General features: G+C 30.8%; 1 protein-coding gene across 2 annotated transcripts in view; it reads right to left on the bottom strand.

Moving 5' to 3' along the window:
• LOC114330002 (ATP-binding cassette sub-family C member 4-like) overlaps positions 1 to 20,067 on the bottom strand; it is a 110,649-nt gene that overhangs the window by 14,393 nt on the left and 76,189 nt on the right. For both annotated transcript variants that reach the window (XM_050655866.1, XM_050655867.1), the window contains exons 9-13: positions 19,666 to 19,862; positions 14,695 to 15,160; positions 6,806 to 6,956; positions 215 to 321; positions 35 to 158 (exon numbers count right to left, since the gene is read on the bottom strand). In XM_050655866.1, the coding sequence (XP_050511823.1) occupies positions 35 to 158; positions 215 to 321; positions 6,806 to 6,956; positions 14,695 to 15,160; positions 19,666 to 19,862 (1,045 nt within the window). The remainder of the gene's footprint in view (positions 1 to 34; positions 159 to 214; positions 322 to 6,805; positions 6,957 to 14,694; positions 15,161 to 19,665; positions 19,863 to 20,067) is intronic.

Raw genomic sequence — 20,067 nt, 5'->3', positions numbered from 1 at the left:
CACATTAATAATTACACCATACAAAAATACTTACAGTTTTGCAAAAAGATGAAGGTTAAAATGACACAAGTCAAAAATATGATGCATACAATATCCATCCAAAGACCAAAAGCTGAAATGCATACTATTGTTAAATACCAGGCCGACGTGTGAACATTCTGAAAATTAAAATCAATTAACCGTAAAGTTAACGTAAACATTTAAAGTTACTTACTTGGTGCTCGTCAAACTCCTTAATAAGTATATCTTCTGTATTTGAAGCTCTAATGGTTGCCATTCCATGCAATGAAGAGTTGACGTGAGAAAACATCGGCGATTTGACTAAAATTAAATGGTATAATGGTAAAATTATGAAGATGGACGTACGCAAAATAAAATTATTATTTACTCCGTACGACCGGTTTCGTTTAGTCCAGAGTAATAAGGATTTTCTCGGGACACTCAAAGATCCAGGAAGCTGACTACTTTTTTAGTTATTGTAGACCTATAGGAAGGAAACCTCCCTGTTTCCCGCCTAGAGTTCGCATAGGGAACTTGCATAATTATTTAAATATTAAAATGATATTAAAAAACATAAGGTAACATGATCTTAAAACGCTTGCATGCGAAAAAACAAATATTTTTAACCCGTACGCTAATTACGTCGCATTGAAAATGCTATAAAATTCAAATATCTTACGAGGCTCTTGAACGTCCTTCTATTGGTTCGAGGTCACGGGCCACGGTCAGCCGGCCTAACTAGTCGGAAACAACGCGATTAGGGTAGGTATCACGGGTATATTACATTTTAATCGTCTTTAATGGAAAATTCCTAGGTATTATTTATTATGTTCATCTTATATATTGTAATAAGTAGTTCCCCAATCAGCTTAGTTTTAAACTGAAATTGATAAAGTTGAGTGCTACTTTGTAAAGAGTTTAAAACGCATAATATGACGGACGAGGGTTTTTCAAAAGGTCAATCTGACTAACTTACCTACCATTGATGTCTTCATCGTGGCAACTTTTATAAAAAGTAGTGAAAGCTATTCTATTGGAGAAATGCGAGGTGTCAAGGCAAATAAGTAAGAGTTATTAATAAGCATGTTTAAACCGTTTATAACAATAGTTTGGTACCATTATATTATAGTATACGGTTTACCCCGTGGGTTTGATCTACCTACCTCTAATCGAAGGATTTCGTATATCCTGGAAAAGATTACGGTGTAATTTGCATTATAATAAAGATTATATTTTATTGTAATGTTTATTAGTACCTACTGGAGCCTTTCATTATTGTGTTCAAAGCCTTCTGAGAAAAGATTGTGGTGATTAGCAGACGTACCGATAGAACGTGTACATAGCCAACAAAATCCTTCTTTACAAAGTTAATAATACGCATAAATAAGAAGAATCATTATTGTAATTTTACAAGTTAATATCTTTATCATCTCAGCTTATACTTACACCGCATCCCTCGGTAGACCGCAAGCTATAGTAGAAACCCGACTGTAGACCGCATACTATAGTAGCACCAATACTTTTTAGTTACTCTTACTTTTATTACTAAAAGTTTTGTTTATTTTTAAGTTACTTGTTTCTTCTTTGTTCTTCAACACAAGAAACGACAAAAGTAATTTCATAAAAAAGAACTTTTTGATACATGTCAACACAGATCAAATGTTAATATTTTGCCTATCACAGAAAAAATCATTTTTGCCACAGAATAAAACAAGATATTTCAACTATATTATTTATCTATGGGCAAACTGCATTAAATGCAATAGCCCATCCCGAACGGGCAAACGATACGAGTGGCCTGTGACGTCAGGCCCCAGGTCTCGCTTTTGAAGTTGTTTAAAACGGAAATTATAGGCGCGGAACTTTGATTAGATGTTGTACGTACACTATTCATTGTTAAGATGTAATATTTTGAATATAACATTTTAAAACATAAATACATAATTTAAAAACATAAAAAAAATCGCGATTTTTTCGCTTTCTTGCACTCCATTCAAAAGCTAAATAGTATGGTATAACTAGATCCAAACCCAGACATCCAAAGTGAAAGTTATCCTCCAACACCAAATTGTTCTATATGGTCCACATAATGTTCAGAAAAAAGTCACACCTTTTTGAGCGTCGGGTTTGGTGGGGAGAGGGGGGAGAAATCGGTAAATTCGTAGTTTTTTAAGTTTTTCGTCAATATTTCTAAAACTATGCGGTTTAGCATGAACAACCTTCTGTACAAAAATGTTCTACATTAAATTTGAAACAAAAAAGGCTCTATTTATAATCCTTCTAAAAAGAACGGTTCCAAAGTTACGGAGGTAGTATAGTATAATTGGTCCAAAAAAGGCTTAACCCAGACATTAAAAGTAAAAGTTTTCCTTCAACACCAAATTGTTCTTTATGGTCCAGATATTGTTCAGTAAAAAGTTACACCATTTTGAGCGTCCGGTTTGGGGGGGGGGAGATGGGGGAGAAATCGGTAAATTAGTAGTTTTTTAATGTTTTTCGTCAATATTTCTAAAACTATGCTTTAGCGTAAACAATGTTCTATACAAAAATGTTCTACATGAAATTTAAAACAAAAAAGGTCCGATACATAATTGTTATAAAATCAACAACTCCAGAACTACGGAGGGTGAAAAGTGAAGGTTTTCGATACTTTTTATATTTTTTGGGCAATTTATAATATTTTTACTGATTGAAAAAAATTTTCTTTAACAGGATTTGCTATTTCAGTGACCGATGGTATGTTAGTGATAAGCCCTTGTAGAAACGTCAACCTCACCACCCAAAATCATCATCAATTGCCCAAAAAATATAAAAAGTATCGAAAACCTCCACATTTCACCCTCCGTAACTCTGGAACCTTTGATTTTATAACAATTATGGATAGGACCATTTTTGTTTTAAATTTTATGTAGAACGTTTTTGTATAGAACATTGTTTACGCTTAAACATAGTTTTAGAAATATTGACGAAAAACCTAAAGAAACTACTAATTTACCGACTTCTCCCCCATCTCCCCCCAAACCGGACGCTCAAAATGGTGTAACTTTTTACTGAACAATATGTGGACCATATAGAACAATTTTGTGTTGGAGGAAAACTTTTACTTTGGATGTCTCGGTTAGGCCTTTTTTGGACCAATTACACTATACTACCCCCGTAACTTTGGAACCGTTCATTTTAGAAGGATTATGTAAGGAGCCTTTTTTATTTCAAATTTAATGTAGAATATTTTTGTAGAGAAGGTTGTTCATGCTAAACCTCATAGTTTTAGAAATATTAACGAAAAAGGTAAAAAACTACGAATTTACCGAATTCTCCCCCCTCTGCCCCCAAACCCGACGCTCAAAAAGGTGTGACTTTTTTCTGAACATTATATGGACCATATAGAACAATTTGGTGTTGGAGGATAACTTTCGCTTTGGATGTCTGGATTATGTTATTTTTTGAATCAATTCTATCATACTAAAATAGTTGACATAAAATTACAAAATTAAGTTTTTTAAAACATTGAAAAACCTTCAAAATGACGATTTCTTAAAGTCAAAAAGTTAATTTATTGTTACGCAAACTGCAAAATAAGTGAAAATCGTTATTTGTTAATAACTTTTACTAAAACTACCTTAGAACTTTAGTGTTTCACCCAAAGTTGGGTACTGGCCTACTTAACAAAACTTCAAAATTTGAGACCGATCCATTAATTAGTTTAAGAGTTATTGTATTCGTTTATCCCAGAGACCTTTATTTTGCAATAAGATAAGACAGAAAATAATGCAGATAGGGCAATTCTGAGTATGCCAAATGAAAGTAGAAGAGTGATAGTATCAAAATGTCTTAAAAAAAAGATAAAAAAATAATTAATTTAGTCAAAAATCCTAATGCCAAATTTTTGAAATTTTGTAGTTTATTAACATTTAGAATAACTTTAAAAATGTTGTCCGTAGAAACAATCTTTTTATATATTCGAAAAGATAGTATTTTAACACGAATTTTCAAATAAAAAATTTAGCCTGGGTTCATTTGGGACAAATTTAGCCATATGTTTTTTTTAATTCACAGCTAATTTGTTTATATGATTTTTATTAGATAATTATTTATTGAAGATAATTTATTTATTAAAATATACCTTAACTTTTTCTATGGTTAATAACGATAGTATGATTAAAATCATGGATTTTTGGTAAACAATTATTTTTTCAAAAATTGTTTAAACAAATTAGACTGTTTATTAATTAATAAATGTCTAGACAAATGGCATATTTGTAATGTACAGAAAAATTACATACATATTTAAAAAAGAACGATAAAAATATATTCAGTAGATCCCGAGATATAGAAAATGATAGTAGTTTTAAGCTGCCTTTTTTAGTTTTTGAACTCGTGCATTTGTCGGCTCCCAGCTCCCCCTTCACTTACCACGACTAGTCTCCAATTGAACTACACTTTTAAAAATTCGTGTTAAATAACAGCTTTTCTAATATGTAAAATGATTTTTTCTACGGACAATGTTTTTACAGTTATTCTAAATGTTTATAAACTACAAAATTTCACAAATTTGGCATTAGGATTTTTGACTATATTAGATAATTTTTTATCTTTTTTTTTATACATTTTGATAGCATCAGTTTTCTACTTTCATTTGGCATACGCAAAATTGCCCTATCTTCATTATTTTCTGTCTTATGTTATTGCAAAATAAAGGTCTCTGGGATAAACAATTAGAATAACTCTTAAACTAATAAATGGAACGGTCTCAAAATTTGAGGGTTTGTTAAGTACCCCAATACCCAACTTTGGGTGAAACACTATAGTTTTTTTTAAGCTCCATTTAATTTACAATCTGTTATCACTCGTAACAATAAGTAAATTTTATGACAATTATCAGAAGAACAAATGGCATGTAGGAATTCTCTCCAGTGAGAGGCTTCCTTTAACTTATAATTAACAAACAAAGTTAATAATGTAGTGGTAAATGTTAATTAATTTTATTTAAATCTGTTTAATAAGTATGTAGGCTTAAAACGCTTTAGTCGACGCACTTCATCGTTGTCATTAAACAGTTCGCGCACTAAGTGATTAGAGTGAGCACTAGTTTTGTTTTTGTATTTTTCACTGTACTTTGTGACTTCAGTTTTTACGGATTGAACTTGTAGGTCTTTTTCTATTATGTTGTTCGAAGGTAGTTTTATTAAAAGTTATTAACAAATAACCATTTTCATTAATTTTGCAGTTTGCGTAGCAACAAATTAACTTTTTAACTTTTAAAAATCGGCATTTTGAAGGTTTTTTAATGTTCTAAAAAATTAAACTTTGTAATTTTATGTCAACTATTTAGCTTTTGAATGGAGTGCAAAAAGGCGAAAAAATCGCGTTTGTTACACCAAATTGTTAATAATTAAAAACGGACGCGAACTCTAGGCAGGAAACAGGTAGGTTTTCTTCCTATAGGTCTACAATAAATAAAAAAGTAGTCAGCTACCTGGGTCTTTGAGTGTCCCGAACATGGTCTATTTCTAGCTTATCACCCTGGAGTAGTTTTCTATAAATATGAAATAATAAATTGATTGTGAGTAAAATATACCAATTGGCAAAACTTAAGCTCTATTACCTGTAAATTTTAAAGGCTTAATATCCCTTGAAAGTATTACTAAAAGTAAAACTGACTGTAACTTCTCCCTTTAACTGAATTTGGTTATTACATTATTTTTTTATGTCGTTGTTAAATAATCGTCTAAACTCTCAATCTTGGATCTTTTTTGGTCCAAGAATACTTCTGAGTATTTTCCTCTCTATTAGTTGTTGCCTTATTTGTTGCCTTAACATTATAGTAAATGAACTCTGGATAAGAACTAAACAAGAGACACTTAGAACAAAAATTAAGGGAAAAAGGTAGAGCTGGTTGGGACAAAAGCTGAGAAAAACAAATAAAACATAAGTAACAAAAATGCCCTAAGGTATTCAGGAAAAATTATATGACGACCAACAACGATGTGGGAAAGAACAATTGAGAGGACGACACGAGTATGAGCAAGAACTGAAGAGGTATATAGAGCAGACATGACCAGAAATAGAATACAATCAAGAAGCTACTTCCTGAATATTCGATTCTATTTTTTAAAAATTGGAAAATGATATGAGATTATTATATTTCGGAAAACATTTTTCTAGTTTTTTTAATGAAATACGTTATAACTGATGCAGCTGAAATAACACAGTGTTAGAGTTATCGACTGCTAGTTTCTTAAATATACGGATAAGCATTTACTCATTAAATATTAAGAGGAAGCTCTACATCAGCGCTCGGAAAACGCATTCCAAGATTGCAGAGATTGGCAATCAAAGATTGGCACAAATTTTCGCAATACAGTAAAGAATGGCGGTACAGAGCTCAATTTGATAAATATGTTAGTATGTGGAAATTACTCTATAATTAAATAAAATATTACAAAAATGAGTCTGTACCGCCATTAAGAAGAACAAAAAAATACACTTTCTTCAAATAAACTTTTTATCCCATGCCTAGATTTTGTGCCACATTGGAATTACAAAAATCGATTATCTATAACAGTAAATCGAAGTTAACTGACTTAAGAAGATTTAGCGAGCCTATGAGTATAATAATTATTATTATCACAATATTGTGCCTTCGTTTTTGACGGTATAGTGGCATGTACTGCCAACGCACTGTTGCCTCACTGTTGAAAGTTCGCAGACCTTTCGAAAAAAAATATTGACGACGCGCTAATGTAGCCCCTTAAGTGCAAAACATTTAATAATTTTTACAGAAAATTTGTATAAAATAACTTACCTTTTCCTTCTATATGTTTCAACGACATCGCTATGGATAGGTAACAAGATCTTAATTTTAGGAAGCAAATTCCCAAAAGTAACATAGCTATAATGGCGTATGGACTTGAAATCGATACATTCACCAATATACCAATCAGAACCAAAAAAATCTGAAATATTTCACTTAATTAACTTATACAATTAAAGACAACTACTTTGTAAAATGTGAATAATCTTACTATTAAATATTTTCGACTTGTAAGGGAGCCCAAGCGGGGATTTTTGCCGTTACTCGAGCGCGTCTGATTATTACATGGGGAGAAACCTTGTACCCTGAAAATGTACCTCTACCATATATTGGCTCTTAATGCAGGGGAGTTCGTTAAGAGGGGACCGAAAAAATAAAGCTATCCTTAGAAAAACTCGAAATCGTCAAATTAAGATAAGGTTAGTTAAGTACATGCAAAACAGTGTATATGTCAAAAATCTGACGATTTGAACGGGGCGTAAGGAAATGAATGAGTCCCAAAATTCCACAAGGAAAAAGCGAATATTTCGCGAAATGAATGACAAATCGAAAAACTAAGAAGCATATAATATAAGAATATAATATTTTAAATACGAATCCCGCGATATGTCGCAAAATGAACATCAGATCGAAAAACTGAAAAATACACTTATTCAATATTTTTCAAAAATCTATCGAATGGCATCAACTACGACCCCATACGGAGGTGGGGTGTAAGGTTACTTTAAAATCTTAAATGGGGTCCCCATTTCTTATTGCAGATTTGGATTCCTTACGTAAAAATAAGTAACTGTTATTCGAGACAATTTTTCGAATTATCGATAGATGGCGCTATAATCGGAAAAAGGATTATTGGAAATGGAAAATTAAATTTAAAAATGGAAAGTCCCCACTTAAATGGAAAACTTAACTTATTTTTTTTTGTTTTAGGACCTACTCTTCACAACCCAATAGGTCACCAAAGCGCTCGAGTTACTGCACATTTAGCATACTTTGCTCCCCTACCATATCTAATACTGTCTGCGTAACTTGGAACCATATGGGACACTTTTTTAATATCAATTTTACGAAAAAAAGTTATTCTTCATAAAGTGATCTGCATAGTCTAAAACCTAAGATGCAAACATCAGATATCAAGTTTTATCAATAATATACGAGGTATGTCCAAAAATATGAATTTCGCTCAAGAGTAAAGTGCCTTTATATTAGACAATATCAAAAATTGTTATTAATAAAAGTTTTTTTTTTATTTTTTTTTATTAATGGCTTTGACAGAGCCAATTAGCCAGACTATTTGTGTTTTTTTGTATGGTATTACAATAACAATTTTAAGTTAATATCTAAGCCTACTTATTATATAAATTTACAGAGTGTTATACTATCTTAATGGATACATTTTTCAATTTTGTGTGATATTTTTACAATTTTATAATTTTATTATCTAAGCCTATTTAAAATTTAAATTTACAGGACGTTACATATTCGTAAAGACATTGTAACGTCTGCTTATTTTTTGGAAAAAGAATTTCGTTTAAATTGACAGGTAAAGGACAATTTAGATCAACTAACTTTTCATACATTACTTTAATATTTTGTCTGTACAGTCCACACTCCAATATGAGGTGCTGTAGATCTCCCATTCCACCACAGGCGCAATATGGGTTATCACTGATACCTATGCTGTGTTTGTATGCTGGGGTTAGTGCGTGATTTGACCTCATTCTGTTTATTGTTTTTATAAATAGCCTATTTGATTCTTGTTTAAACCATCTCTCATTGGGAATTAGTGGCTGGCAATTTCTAAAATTTATTCCCGTTGTACTTTGGTTATATACACGTTGCCAATTTTGTTTGCAATGGTTTTTACTGATATTATCTATATCGGTTACTGGTAGAAGTATGTTGCTTATGTTTTGTTTGGTTAAAGCTGCAGATTTAGCTAATTTGTCGACTTCTTCATTTCCTAATATTCCAGAATGTCCTTTCACCCAACAAATAATAATTGAACTGCCCGAGGAAGTAAAATCATAATATAGACTCTTAATTTCTATCTCAATGTGGTTTAGATTTTTTGTCGATTGGATAGAAGTGAGTTTGTCCACAATACTTCTACAATCGGTGAAAATGATATAATTGTCCATACCAACAGAGGCTATATATTTTAACGCAAGTAATAAAGCTGATAATTCGGCAGTATATATTGAAGCTTCATTAGGCAATCGGCATGATTCTTTGTATTCAGAATTAATAAAAGTTGTTTGTAATTAAAAATTATGTTATAATATTCATTTACACTCTTCTAATTGAAAAAAAAATTTGAAAATTTTCCTCAAATTACGAATACCAAACATCATTTTTATTTAAGATAACTCCGGTATCATAAATTTTGCGAAAAAAAGTTATTCTTTATAAAAATGTCTGAATAGTCGAAAACTAAGATGCAATAATAAGATATCAATTTTTTCAATTTTATACGAGGTATGTCAAAAAATATGAATTTCGCTCAAGAGTAAAATACCTTTATAGTTCACAATATTTCAACTAGAAGGATGCAATTGAATATTGAAACATAGTCTTTAATTCTGAACAACTTTTTATAATAACAGATTTCAATATTATGAAAATTAAAGGTACTTTACAGCGAAATTCATATTTTTTGACATACCTCGTATAAAATTAACAAAATATAATATCTTATAATTTTATCTTAGTTGTTAGACTATGCAAAACGTTTTATAAAGAATAATTTTCTTTGGTAAAATTAATAATAACGGAGCTATCATAAGTAAAAATGATGTTAGGTGTCCGTGATTTGAGGAAAATTTTCAAAAAAAAAATTTTCAATTAGAAAAGTGTAAATGCAGATTAAAACATAATTTTTAATTACAAATAACTTTTCTCAATGACAATTTTCGATATTGTGAAATATAAAGGCACTTTACTTTTGAGCGAAATTCATATTTTTTGACATACTTCGTATACTGTTGATAAAATTTGATATCTGATTATTACGTCTTAGGTTTTAGACTATGCAGAGCACTTTATAAAGAATAACTTTTTTTTCGTAAAATTGATATTAAAAAAGTTTCCCATATGGTTCCAAGTTACGCAGACACACTGTATAATACAGCAACCACAAATGTGAAAAAATATTGAACAGAAAAAATAACTGGGATGAAAAATTTTGTTCAACATGGTGAAATATACACAAATAATTTTTGAAATTCTTAAAACTATCTTTGCGGACTGATGAAATTTTGATAAAATGCCTCTATTATCTTCATGGATGAAATTGTCAGCGTTCATGATGCTGCTCCGTATAGGATAGGTGGTAAAACATATCATTTAATTTATTAGTGGTATCCTAAGTCCTAAGTTGATATGTGGACTACAGCATGGTAGTACTTTTATTTTTATTATTGCGTCTCTTGCTTGTTCAATTTTGCGTTTAATCTTGATATTTGGGGCCCAGTTGGTTATTTATCCAGTAGTCCAATACTTTATTTTGTTAACCAGTTCGAATATTTCACTATTCGATATGATAGGCATTGAAATATTCTCAGATAGAGAAAATGTCAACACTTTGCTCTTATCACTGTTTATTTTCATAGCTTCTGTTAGAGTAAGATTTAGTCTGTCGATAAGTCTTTCAAGCCCTTAGTCTGCCGTCAGCATTCTGTCATCTGAACATGTGATGTTTGATATTATAATTTCACGAATTTTTTACCTTCTTGTATGTTTTCAAACGCTTGGGTGACGATTGCTTCAGTGAAAAAATTAAATAATATAGGAGACATCAGGAAGCTTTGTTGCACTCCTCTACTAATAGGTATAATAAGTAGATGAGAAAATCCAGAGAAGGAACCTTTTATATCTCAGAATGCATGAGGTAACCACTGGAGGAAGACCCGCAGGCCAAAGTTTGATAATCGAATACGGTACTAGGAGAAGTTCATTTGTGTTACACCCGACTTTGTAGATTTTATATAGTCATATATAGTCCGTCCGCTATAACTTTTCCCATGCAGTACGATTCATTTTCAATCAAATTAAGTCAAAATATAAATTGAAACGAACGTCGATTTGTATATACATTTTGTGTACTGTTGTATACTATATACTACACACATCGGCGTACGTTTCACTTTCTGTTTTTGATTTAATTTGATTGAAATTGAATCGTACCGCATGGGAAAAGTTATAGCGGACGGACTATATACAGATGAGAGATGAGAGTACTGAGAAGAATTTTACAGGAAATACGCTGAGAAATCGAAAGAGGAGTGAAAATATTATAAGAAAATGTAACGTACAGCTACAGTGTGTAAACGAGTGGACACTAAATAGAAATAATTACACTTTTATAAAAAAAGAACTTTTTTATAATAAAACGTTTTTATTATTTTTATAGGAGAGGATAAAAAATAATTTGACGACAAAAAATGCTTCAAATTCCAAAAATTACACTATAATAAAAAATTACTTTTTATAATAACACGGTTTTGTTATATACAGGACACAACATGTTTCGAAAGAATAAAATATGAATTTTTAGTAGGTGTATTAACTGTTAAAAGTATACTTCCAAAAATTACACTAGTATAAAAAAAAGTACTTTTTATAATACCACGGTTGTTTAAAATGGTATATATAATAATTAACTTATAAAATATGAATTTTAAGTATATCAACTTTTAATTATTTATTAAAAACATAAAAAAAGATACGCAACAGCCGTGTTCGAACTAAGGAACTCTCGATATGCAGTCCAATGCCACTGGCACACCATCAATTTGTAGATATCGATTTATTAACGTACTTTAAAATATCATTGTATTAGTTACATTTTTAAAAGAGTTTGAAATAAAAAAAAATCCGTTTATCCATACAGGGTGATTGATTAGTGGGGTAAAGCTTCGTAGATCCATTATAGTAATAGATAGCAATAAAAGTTAATAACAAAAATTGTAACCAACTTTGATTACAGATTGATAATCAGTAATCGTAAATTGTCAGTTTTAGACAATTCAGTCATGGCTTGCCTAAAATTTGGATAGATTTAGACGCATAGTAATTAATAATTTGCTCGGAAAAATGCAAATATCTCGAAAACTAATAAATTTAGACATAGGGAATGTTATATAAAAATTAAAGTACGGTGATGGTACTTTTCGATAGTGATATAAAATATAGGGTGTTTCATTTAAAATTACTGAGAAAATAATATACTTGAGTTTTGACTCACCCTGTCTTCAATATAAAGAAAATTAGCAATATCGATTATTTATAAAAATTTTGACAATAAATAAAAAAATTTGGCATTAATAAACCATTTCCGTTTAGTGCAGTCACTGAAGGTGGATATGAGCTATTACCTCCGATTTCGTTGAACCTCCATCGTTTTGCATGAAAATTGGTGAGTGGTTAGAGGATATCTCAAGGAACAAATGTGACATAGTGCCAACTTTCGCTTTTACCCTGGGGGTGGATGCCACCCCTCCTCGGGGGTGAAAATTACTTTATTAAAAATAACCACACAATTCGATAGAGGGACAAATTATAAGCAAAATTTGTTATATAAAGTTATTAAAATAAATGAAAACTTTTTGAGTTACATATTAAAGATCAAAGATTTTAATTTTTCGTGAGAAAAATTCATGTTTTTAACCGATTTTTCATAAATCGTAAAACGTAAAGTTTTTACAAAAAAGTTATTGTTATCAAAGTTAAGGCAAATAAAAAAACAAATAAACTCCTTACTAGCAAAACCTTTTTATGTTAACTAAAAGTAAGTATATGTAATTGAATGTATATTTCTTTCGTCGAGTACCCAAATCTAAGTATTCAAGCTTAAATACCGGCAAAATGATGCATTTTATAACATAAACTTATTTAACATTTGTCATAGTTCATAGAAATATCTATCAAATAAGCCCTCAACCAAGTTGATAGCATTAAAATTTATGCACCAAAAATGTTTCAAAATGTATCTTTTAAAAAATTTTTCCAAAAAATATTATTGTTTTTTGTAAATAACTCCGTTAATTTTTAGGATATCAGGTTTGCCTAAAAATTAATTAAAAGCTGATTCCAGGAGCTATTAAAAAGTGTCGAAATTAGTCTTTTAAACCTCTCACTTTTTTAACAATAAAAGGTTAAATGGCCCCGGTTATATGGTTCTCGCAGCAAAATTGAAATTTTAAACGTTTCTATCTCTGTTATTTTTTACTCTACGGAAATAATAAAATGGGTAAAGTATTTAAAACAGAAAAACTAAAACTTAGTTATTTATCATTTTTTACGTATATTGAGTATTTTTGGAGTTATTATCAAAAGAAAATGAAAAGTACGATAATTTTCAAAATTCTGATTTTTTAAAATTGTATCTTTTTTTCAAAAATATGCATTCTAAACCGGTGAAAATTGTTGAAATCATTAACTATGTTAACCTAAAAAAATTATTGTGAGGATTACTACAAATTTTACTTTTTGTGGAAATGGCGTATGTTTTATTTTTCACTTTTTCCTAAAAAAATCGAAAGGGTTCTCTTATTTTTATGATAACTTGCTTAATTTTGATGCTATTAACTTCTACTGGAGCTCATTTGATAGGTACTCCGAAGTACTTTGACAAGTGTTTAACAAGTATATTCTATAAAATGCATCGTTTTCCCGTTATGTAAGCTTGAATATTTAGATTTGAGTACTCGTCGAAAAAAATATATATTCAATTACCCGTAACTCACTTTGAAATAACATTAGTTTAGTTCTTTAAGTGGGGAGTGTATTAAATTTTTTATTGTCTTTAATTTTTGTAATAAAAGTTTTTTTATAGAAGCTTATAGTTTTTGAGTAATACGTGAAAAAGAGCTCTAAAACATGCATTTTTTTAAGAAAAAATAAAATTTTTGATATTTAATAACTCAAAAGTATTGATTTATGTTAATAACTTTATATAACAAATTTTGCTTAGAAGTTGACCCTCTACCGATTTCTGGTATTTTCATTATTAAAAAAAATTCAACCATGAGAAGGGGTGGCATCCACCCCCAGGGTAAAAGCGCAAGTTGGCACCATGTCACCTTTGTTCCTTGAAGTATCTTCTAACTACTCACCAATTTCCATGAAAATCGATGAAGGTTCAACGAAATCGGAGGTGAAAACCTTTAGTGACTCCACTAGTTGTGCTTATTTTTATTTATACAGGGAGTTAAACTTGTTACGATTTTCATATCAAATTGGTTATAACTTTGTAAATTCCCTGTATAACATACCAAACCTTTATATTTTTGTAATGGAGAAGTTAAGAAGATTTTGAATATAAAATAAAATACAGGGTATTCCATTTAAAAAAACATAACTTTAATCTGTCACTATGTTATCGAACACCCTGTAACATTCTAACTAAATTTGTAATGTGAAGTTCACAGTTGGCTACAATTTTTGTTATTAACTTTTATCGCTATCCATTATTATAACGGATCTACGGAGCTTTACCCCACTAATCAATCACCCTGTATAATAGCAGTTATATATAAATGCAGTATAGGTAGCCTATAACTATTTTTTAAATGGATTACAAAATTTGCGGAGACCATGACAACAACCAAGCCAAGTATATAAAAACGTTTTAAAAAAGAATGGAATAACCACATAATCAGAATGAGGGAGACACGTGTGGTCAAAATAGCAAGAAATAAACCACCAATCAGTAGAAGTATCGGCCGGAAGTGCAAAAGATAAAGTGACAACCTTCCATAGAGGTATTAATCCGCCAATGAACAAGCAATATTGCTTATAAAGAGGATGAAAAATAAAAAGAAGAAGAAGAAAAAAAGAAGCAGAGAATATATACAGATATTAATATAAAAACTACTTGCCTGCACTGATTCTAGTAGTACTCTGGGTAATATTTCATCTATGGATCCCATATCTTTGGAGAATCTATTCAGAATCCTCCCACTTGCATTGGTGTCAAAAAACCTCATGGGTGCTCTTAATAACGTACTAAACATCTTCGAGTGTATATTAACGGAAGCTATCATACAAACTTTAACGAACATCATCGATCTGAATAAGGTTAAAATTATAACTCCTACTATCAAAAATCCATAAAAACCAATGGCGTAGCCTGTTTTAACCAAATGGTACACGTGGTTGTTTATATAAACATAATCGAAAATGCCATCGCTTGTAACAACTGGTTCTTCTACTTTGTATTCGTAGTTGTGAGTTAAATTCAGGCTGCTATCAAACGGGGTAGCTTCATACAGAATAGGTTCATCTGAAGATACATCACTTTCTAAAGGTCTTGAAGTACTATGCCTGATTACTTCTTGATTTGTCCTGTAATCCAAAAAATATTCTTAGAAATAATTATAATGTAAAAGTGTAAGACAAAAAGCATATGTGGAATTTAGTGGAAGAGAAAAACTTAACAGTATTTCAGCATCATCGTACAGGTAGACCTAAGTGTGCCTCTACGATCAGAGTAAATTAATAGCTTTTGAGCCATTTGTATAACAACTGAGTTTCCCATTTCGTGTGGAATCCCTTTCCAGTCTTCTCTTCTTAGTAATATCGTAATAAAATGTTTATCAAAGCTATACCTTTGGACCATTCGGTCTACAGGCATGGTCAGAACGGAATCTGCCTCTATCTCCTGATATAGTCAGGTTTGATCGGCTCCTTGCATGATAGTCTAATCCTAATAGGAGCTTACTTACTTACTTCGTGTCATTACAACCTTTCGTGGGTTTTAGCCAACTCGACAACATGTCTCCACTTTTCTTTGTCTTGAGCAATCTTCATCTAATTCTACACTCCCATATCTTTCAGGTCTCCTGCTATATTACCTCGCCACCTGAGTCTAGGGCGTCCATGTGGTCTTCTTCGAGTTGGGAATTCTTCCCTTGCCAATCTTACTGTTCTTTCGTCAGAATGTCTTCTGGAGTGTCTTGCCTATTGGCTTCTAGAGTATCTTCTAGAGTGTTTTCTAGACTTTATTTCTTTTATTGTTGGCGTCTTCGATCTCTTTGTTAGTTCTTCTATCCTATATTGTCCTGGTGCTGCATCAAGCACAGGTCCAGAAATTTTCCTTAGGATGTTTGTTTTCCCAAACACGTAGTTTTTCTTTATCTTATAAAGTCGTTATCGCCATTTATTTGTCCTGCAATGACTTTGAAAACAAGTGAACAAATACTGAAAGCCATCATCCAGTACCAAGTCTGTTGACTTAACTAGTTGATACGCATATTGACGATCTCTGACTGGCATAGCTTTTAGCACCTCATCTCTGATGTATCTCTCTAGCAGTGTTTTAGCTCCTATACAAATATATAGTAAAATCTTGAATAGCTTGCATAATAAATAAAAGTTAATATTATTTAAAAAAAATTAATTATTTATATGGGAAATAAGCCACAATTAAAATGAAAAAAATAATTTTATTAACGTTTCGACGCCCAAATCGGGTGCCGTTGTCAAAATACAAAATATTACTAAAATAAACTAAAGTGTTGTTGCTAAGCAAAAAAATTCTTCTAATAATTTATTTAATCTCACTCATTTATATTGGCAATTCAGACATATATTATACATTTTAAAGTAGAAGACTTTAAAATGATATTGCCAATATTTATGAGTTGCGTTCCTGGGACGACTTACTGAAAGATAGTTCATTCGATTACATGAAATTAACCCCAGCTCAAGAATATCCGTCATAAAAAATTATAGCATGTGATATGTCTTTAAAAAGACAACCAAATGCAACGACAGTAAAATTCTCGCGTTAGAGACTTCATAGTAAATCACAAGGGAAAACCAGGAAAAACCTGTGATACTATCCCGACATCGTAAGTATTTGGTCTTACATTAATTTACTCTCAAAAAATAATACCAAATTCTGACTTGTAACATGTTTAAATTATAAATAATATTAATAATACTAGATATATAAGTAACACTAAAATATAAAATATGTACTAGCTCGATATTATTGACTTACTAATTTTGGTATTTTTTTTCTATTGACTTCCTCTTTCAGTATGGGTAACCACATCCTACTGCATTCTACCGAGGAATTTGCGACGCAATTGGTTTCATTTAGCATAATTAGAGCCGCTTCTTTGATTTTTCTCTTTTTACTATCTGATTCTTTCAGGACTATACTTGAATCTCTCCATTGAACTCTATGTTCATTATCCCATGCGTGTTGACATATTTGAGATCTCTCAAATTCTCTATTTTTAATATAAGATTGATGTTCACTTATTCTAACGTCTAATGGTCTTGATGTCTCACCTAAATAAAATTGTTCGCATTCACAAGGTATTTTATAAATGCAATTCTTTGTTCTTTCTTGATCATTGTTAGGTTTAGTTTTAGATAGAATAGATCTCAAAGTGTTTGTTGTTTTGAATGTTGTTGAAATGTTGAATTTATTTCCTATTGTTTTAAGTTTCTCGGATAGTCCTTTTATATATGGTATTGATATTTTCCTCGTATTATTTCTGGTGAATGTTGTAGGATCCCGTTCTAAGTTGTTCTGTTCCATTCGATCCAATCTTGATAATTCCTTATTTATAAACGATAAAGGATAATCATTTTTTAATAAAACAGATGTTAACAATTGGAATGTTAACAGACAATAAAATTTACAATGGAAAAGGAATACAATAACAGCCTACCTTTCCTCGATGTTTTGATCTCAAAGAAGGATATTGGATATGAGACTCAAGTGTATAGAAAACCAACACACACCAACAGATATCTCAATTACAAGTCAAATCACAACATCAACGTTAAAAAGGGAATCATTAAATCCTTATATGATAGAGCCAAAATTACTTGTTCTAACGAAAATTCCTTTTTAGCAGAAAAACAATTGTTAACATCTGTTTTATTAAAAAATGATTATCCTTTATCGTTTATAAATAAGGAATTATCAAGATTGGATCGAATGGAACAGAACAACTTAGAACGGGATCCTACAACATTCACCAGAAATAATACGAGGAAAATATCAATACCATATATAAAAGGACTATCCGAGAAACTTAAAACAATAGGAAATAAATTCAACATTTCAACAACATTCAAAACAACAAACACTTTGAGATCTATTCTATCTAAAACTAAACCTAACAATGATCAAGAAAGAACAAAGAATTGCATTTATAAAATACCTTGTGAATGCGAACAATTTTATTTAGGTGAGACATCAAGACCATTAGACGTTAGAATAAGTGAACATCAATCTTATATTAAAAATAGAGAATTTGAGAGATCTCAAATATGTCAACACGCATGGGATAATGAACATAGAGTTCAATGGAGAGATTCAAGTATAGTCCTGAAAGAATCAGATAGTAAAAAGAGAAAAATCAAAGAAGCGGCTCTAATTATGCTAAATGAAACCAATTGCGTCGCAAATTCCTCGGTAGAATGCAGTAGGATGTGGTTACCCATACTGAAAGAGGAAGTCAATAGAAAGAAAATACCAAAATTAGTAAGTCAATAATATCGAGCTAGTACATATTTTATATTTTAGTGTTACTTATATATCTAGTATTATTAATATTATTTATAATTTAAACATGTTACAAGTCAGAATTTGGTATTATTTTTTGAGAGTAAATTAATGTAAGACCAAATACTTACGATGTCGGGATAGTATCACAGGTTTTTCCTGGTTTTCCCTTGTGATTTACTATGAAGTCTCTAACGCGAGAATTTTACTGTCGTTGCATTTGGTTGTCTTTTTAAAGACATATCACATGCTATAATTTTTTATGACGGATATTCTTGAGCTGGGGTTAATTTCATGTAATCGAATGAACTATCTTTCAGTAAGTCGTCCCAGGAACGCAACTCATAAATATTGGCAATATCATTTTAAAGTCTTCTACTTTAAAATGTATAATATATGTCTGAATTGCCAATATAAATGAGTGAGATTAAATAAATTATTAGAAGAATTTTTTTGCTTAGCAACAACACTTTAGTTTATTTTAGTAATATTTTGTATTTTGACAACGGCACCCGATTTGGGCGTCGAAACGTTAATAATAGCTATTTGTATAACAAGGGAGGAAAGTGTAACTTTTCCTCCCGAGAATGAAGTTTACTGCCCGACGCGTAGCGGAGGGCAGTAATCATTCAAGGGAGGAAAAGGCACTTTACTCCCATGTTATACATATGGGTTTTCCACCTTCCTCAAATAACAAGTCATTTTTTAATTTTTACTTAATTTATTTATGTAACTAACCAACAAAATGTATTAGAACTAAAACAACAAGTAGGTACAATATAACTGTCAACTGTCAAATATAAGTCAAATTATTAATGTAAACATTGTTAAATCAAACTAACAATTTACTGTTTTTTACCATTCTGCAAAATACAGGATGTTTTATAAATAAACGTTAAAATGTATAGATACTTCGTAATAGAAAATAGATATTATACAGGGCGTCAATAAGTTATATTTCATGAATGAAATACCATGACGTCACTTTTACTTTTCCTCCCTAGGGAGGAAAAATATTTTCCTCCCTAGGGAGGAAAAGTACAACTTTGCTCCCTACAATCAGGTCCGGAAAAGTATACTTTCGGTAGAGGTAGGTGGAAAAATTATTTTTTTCATTTTAATTGTGGCTTATTTCCCATATAAATAATTAATCATAAAAATGCCACAAGGAAATAGCTTCAGAACAACATTTAAAAAAAAGTTATTGTATGTTGAGTTGTTGGGCATGATATATTAGTCATAAAGATGCTTTTTTTATTAATATATCATATTATAATGCTTAAAACCTACTAGAACTACTATTTGTACAACGAACGCTTACCAAAAAGCCACCCATAAATCAGTTCCAGAACAAATTGTTTGAGCAAGGACCAACATGGTGAAAACTACTATTAAAAGTCCAGTACGTCTGGTTGCTTGAAAATACTCTTTCCACGCCGTATGCTGAGGATCATGTTCAATTACTTCGTCGCTGAAGTTATTTTCTTCAAAATATTCCAAGCTTTCTGATAAATCACTCTAAAACGTTATACATATGCATATAATTTTATCAGTATTTAAAAGGTGTTTTATAAAGTAAGTTATCAATCAAAGTAGTACAGCAAACGACAATAAATATCGTCTCCATACCACCACATTGACAACAGGACAACTTTCTTTGGTTACACCTCCTGAGATTTTCAAAATTTATAAATCATACAGGATGCCGAGGAAATTAAGATGA

This window comes from Diabrotica virgifera, chromosome 7 (genome assembly GCF_917563875.1).
Source record: "Diabrotica virgifera virgifera chromosome 7, PGI_DIABVI_V3a".
NCBI classification, from domain to species: domain Eukaryota; kingdom Metazoa; phylum Arthropoda; class Insecta; order Coleoptera; family Chrysomelidae; genus Diabrotica; species Diabrotica virgifera.
Note: the sequence above shows the minus strand (reverse complement) of the source record. Positions and strands in the feature narration are given on the sequence as shown.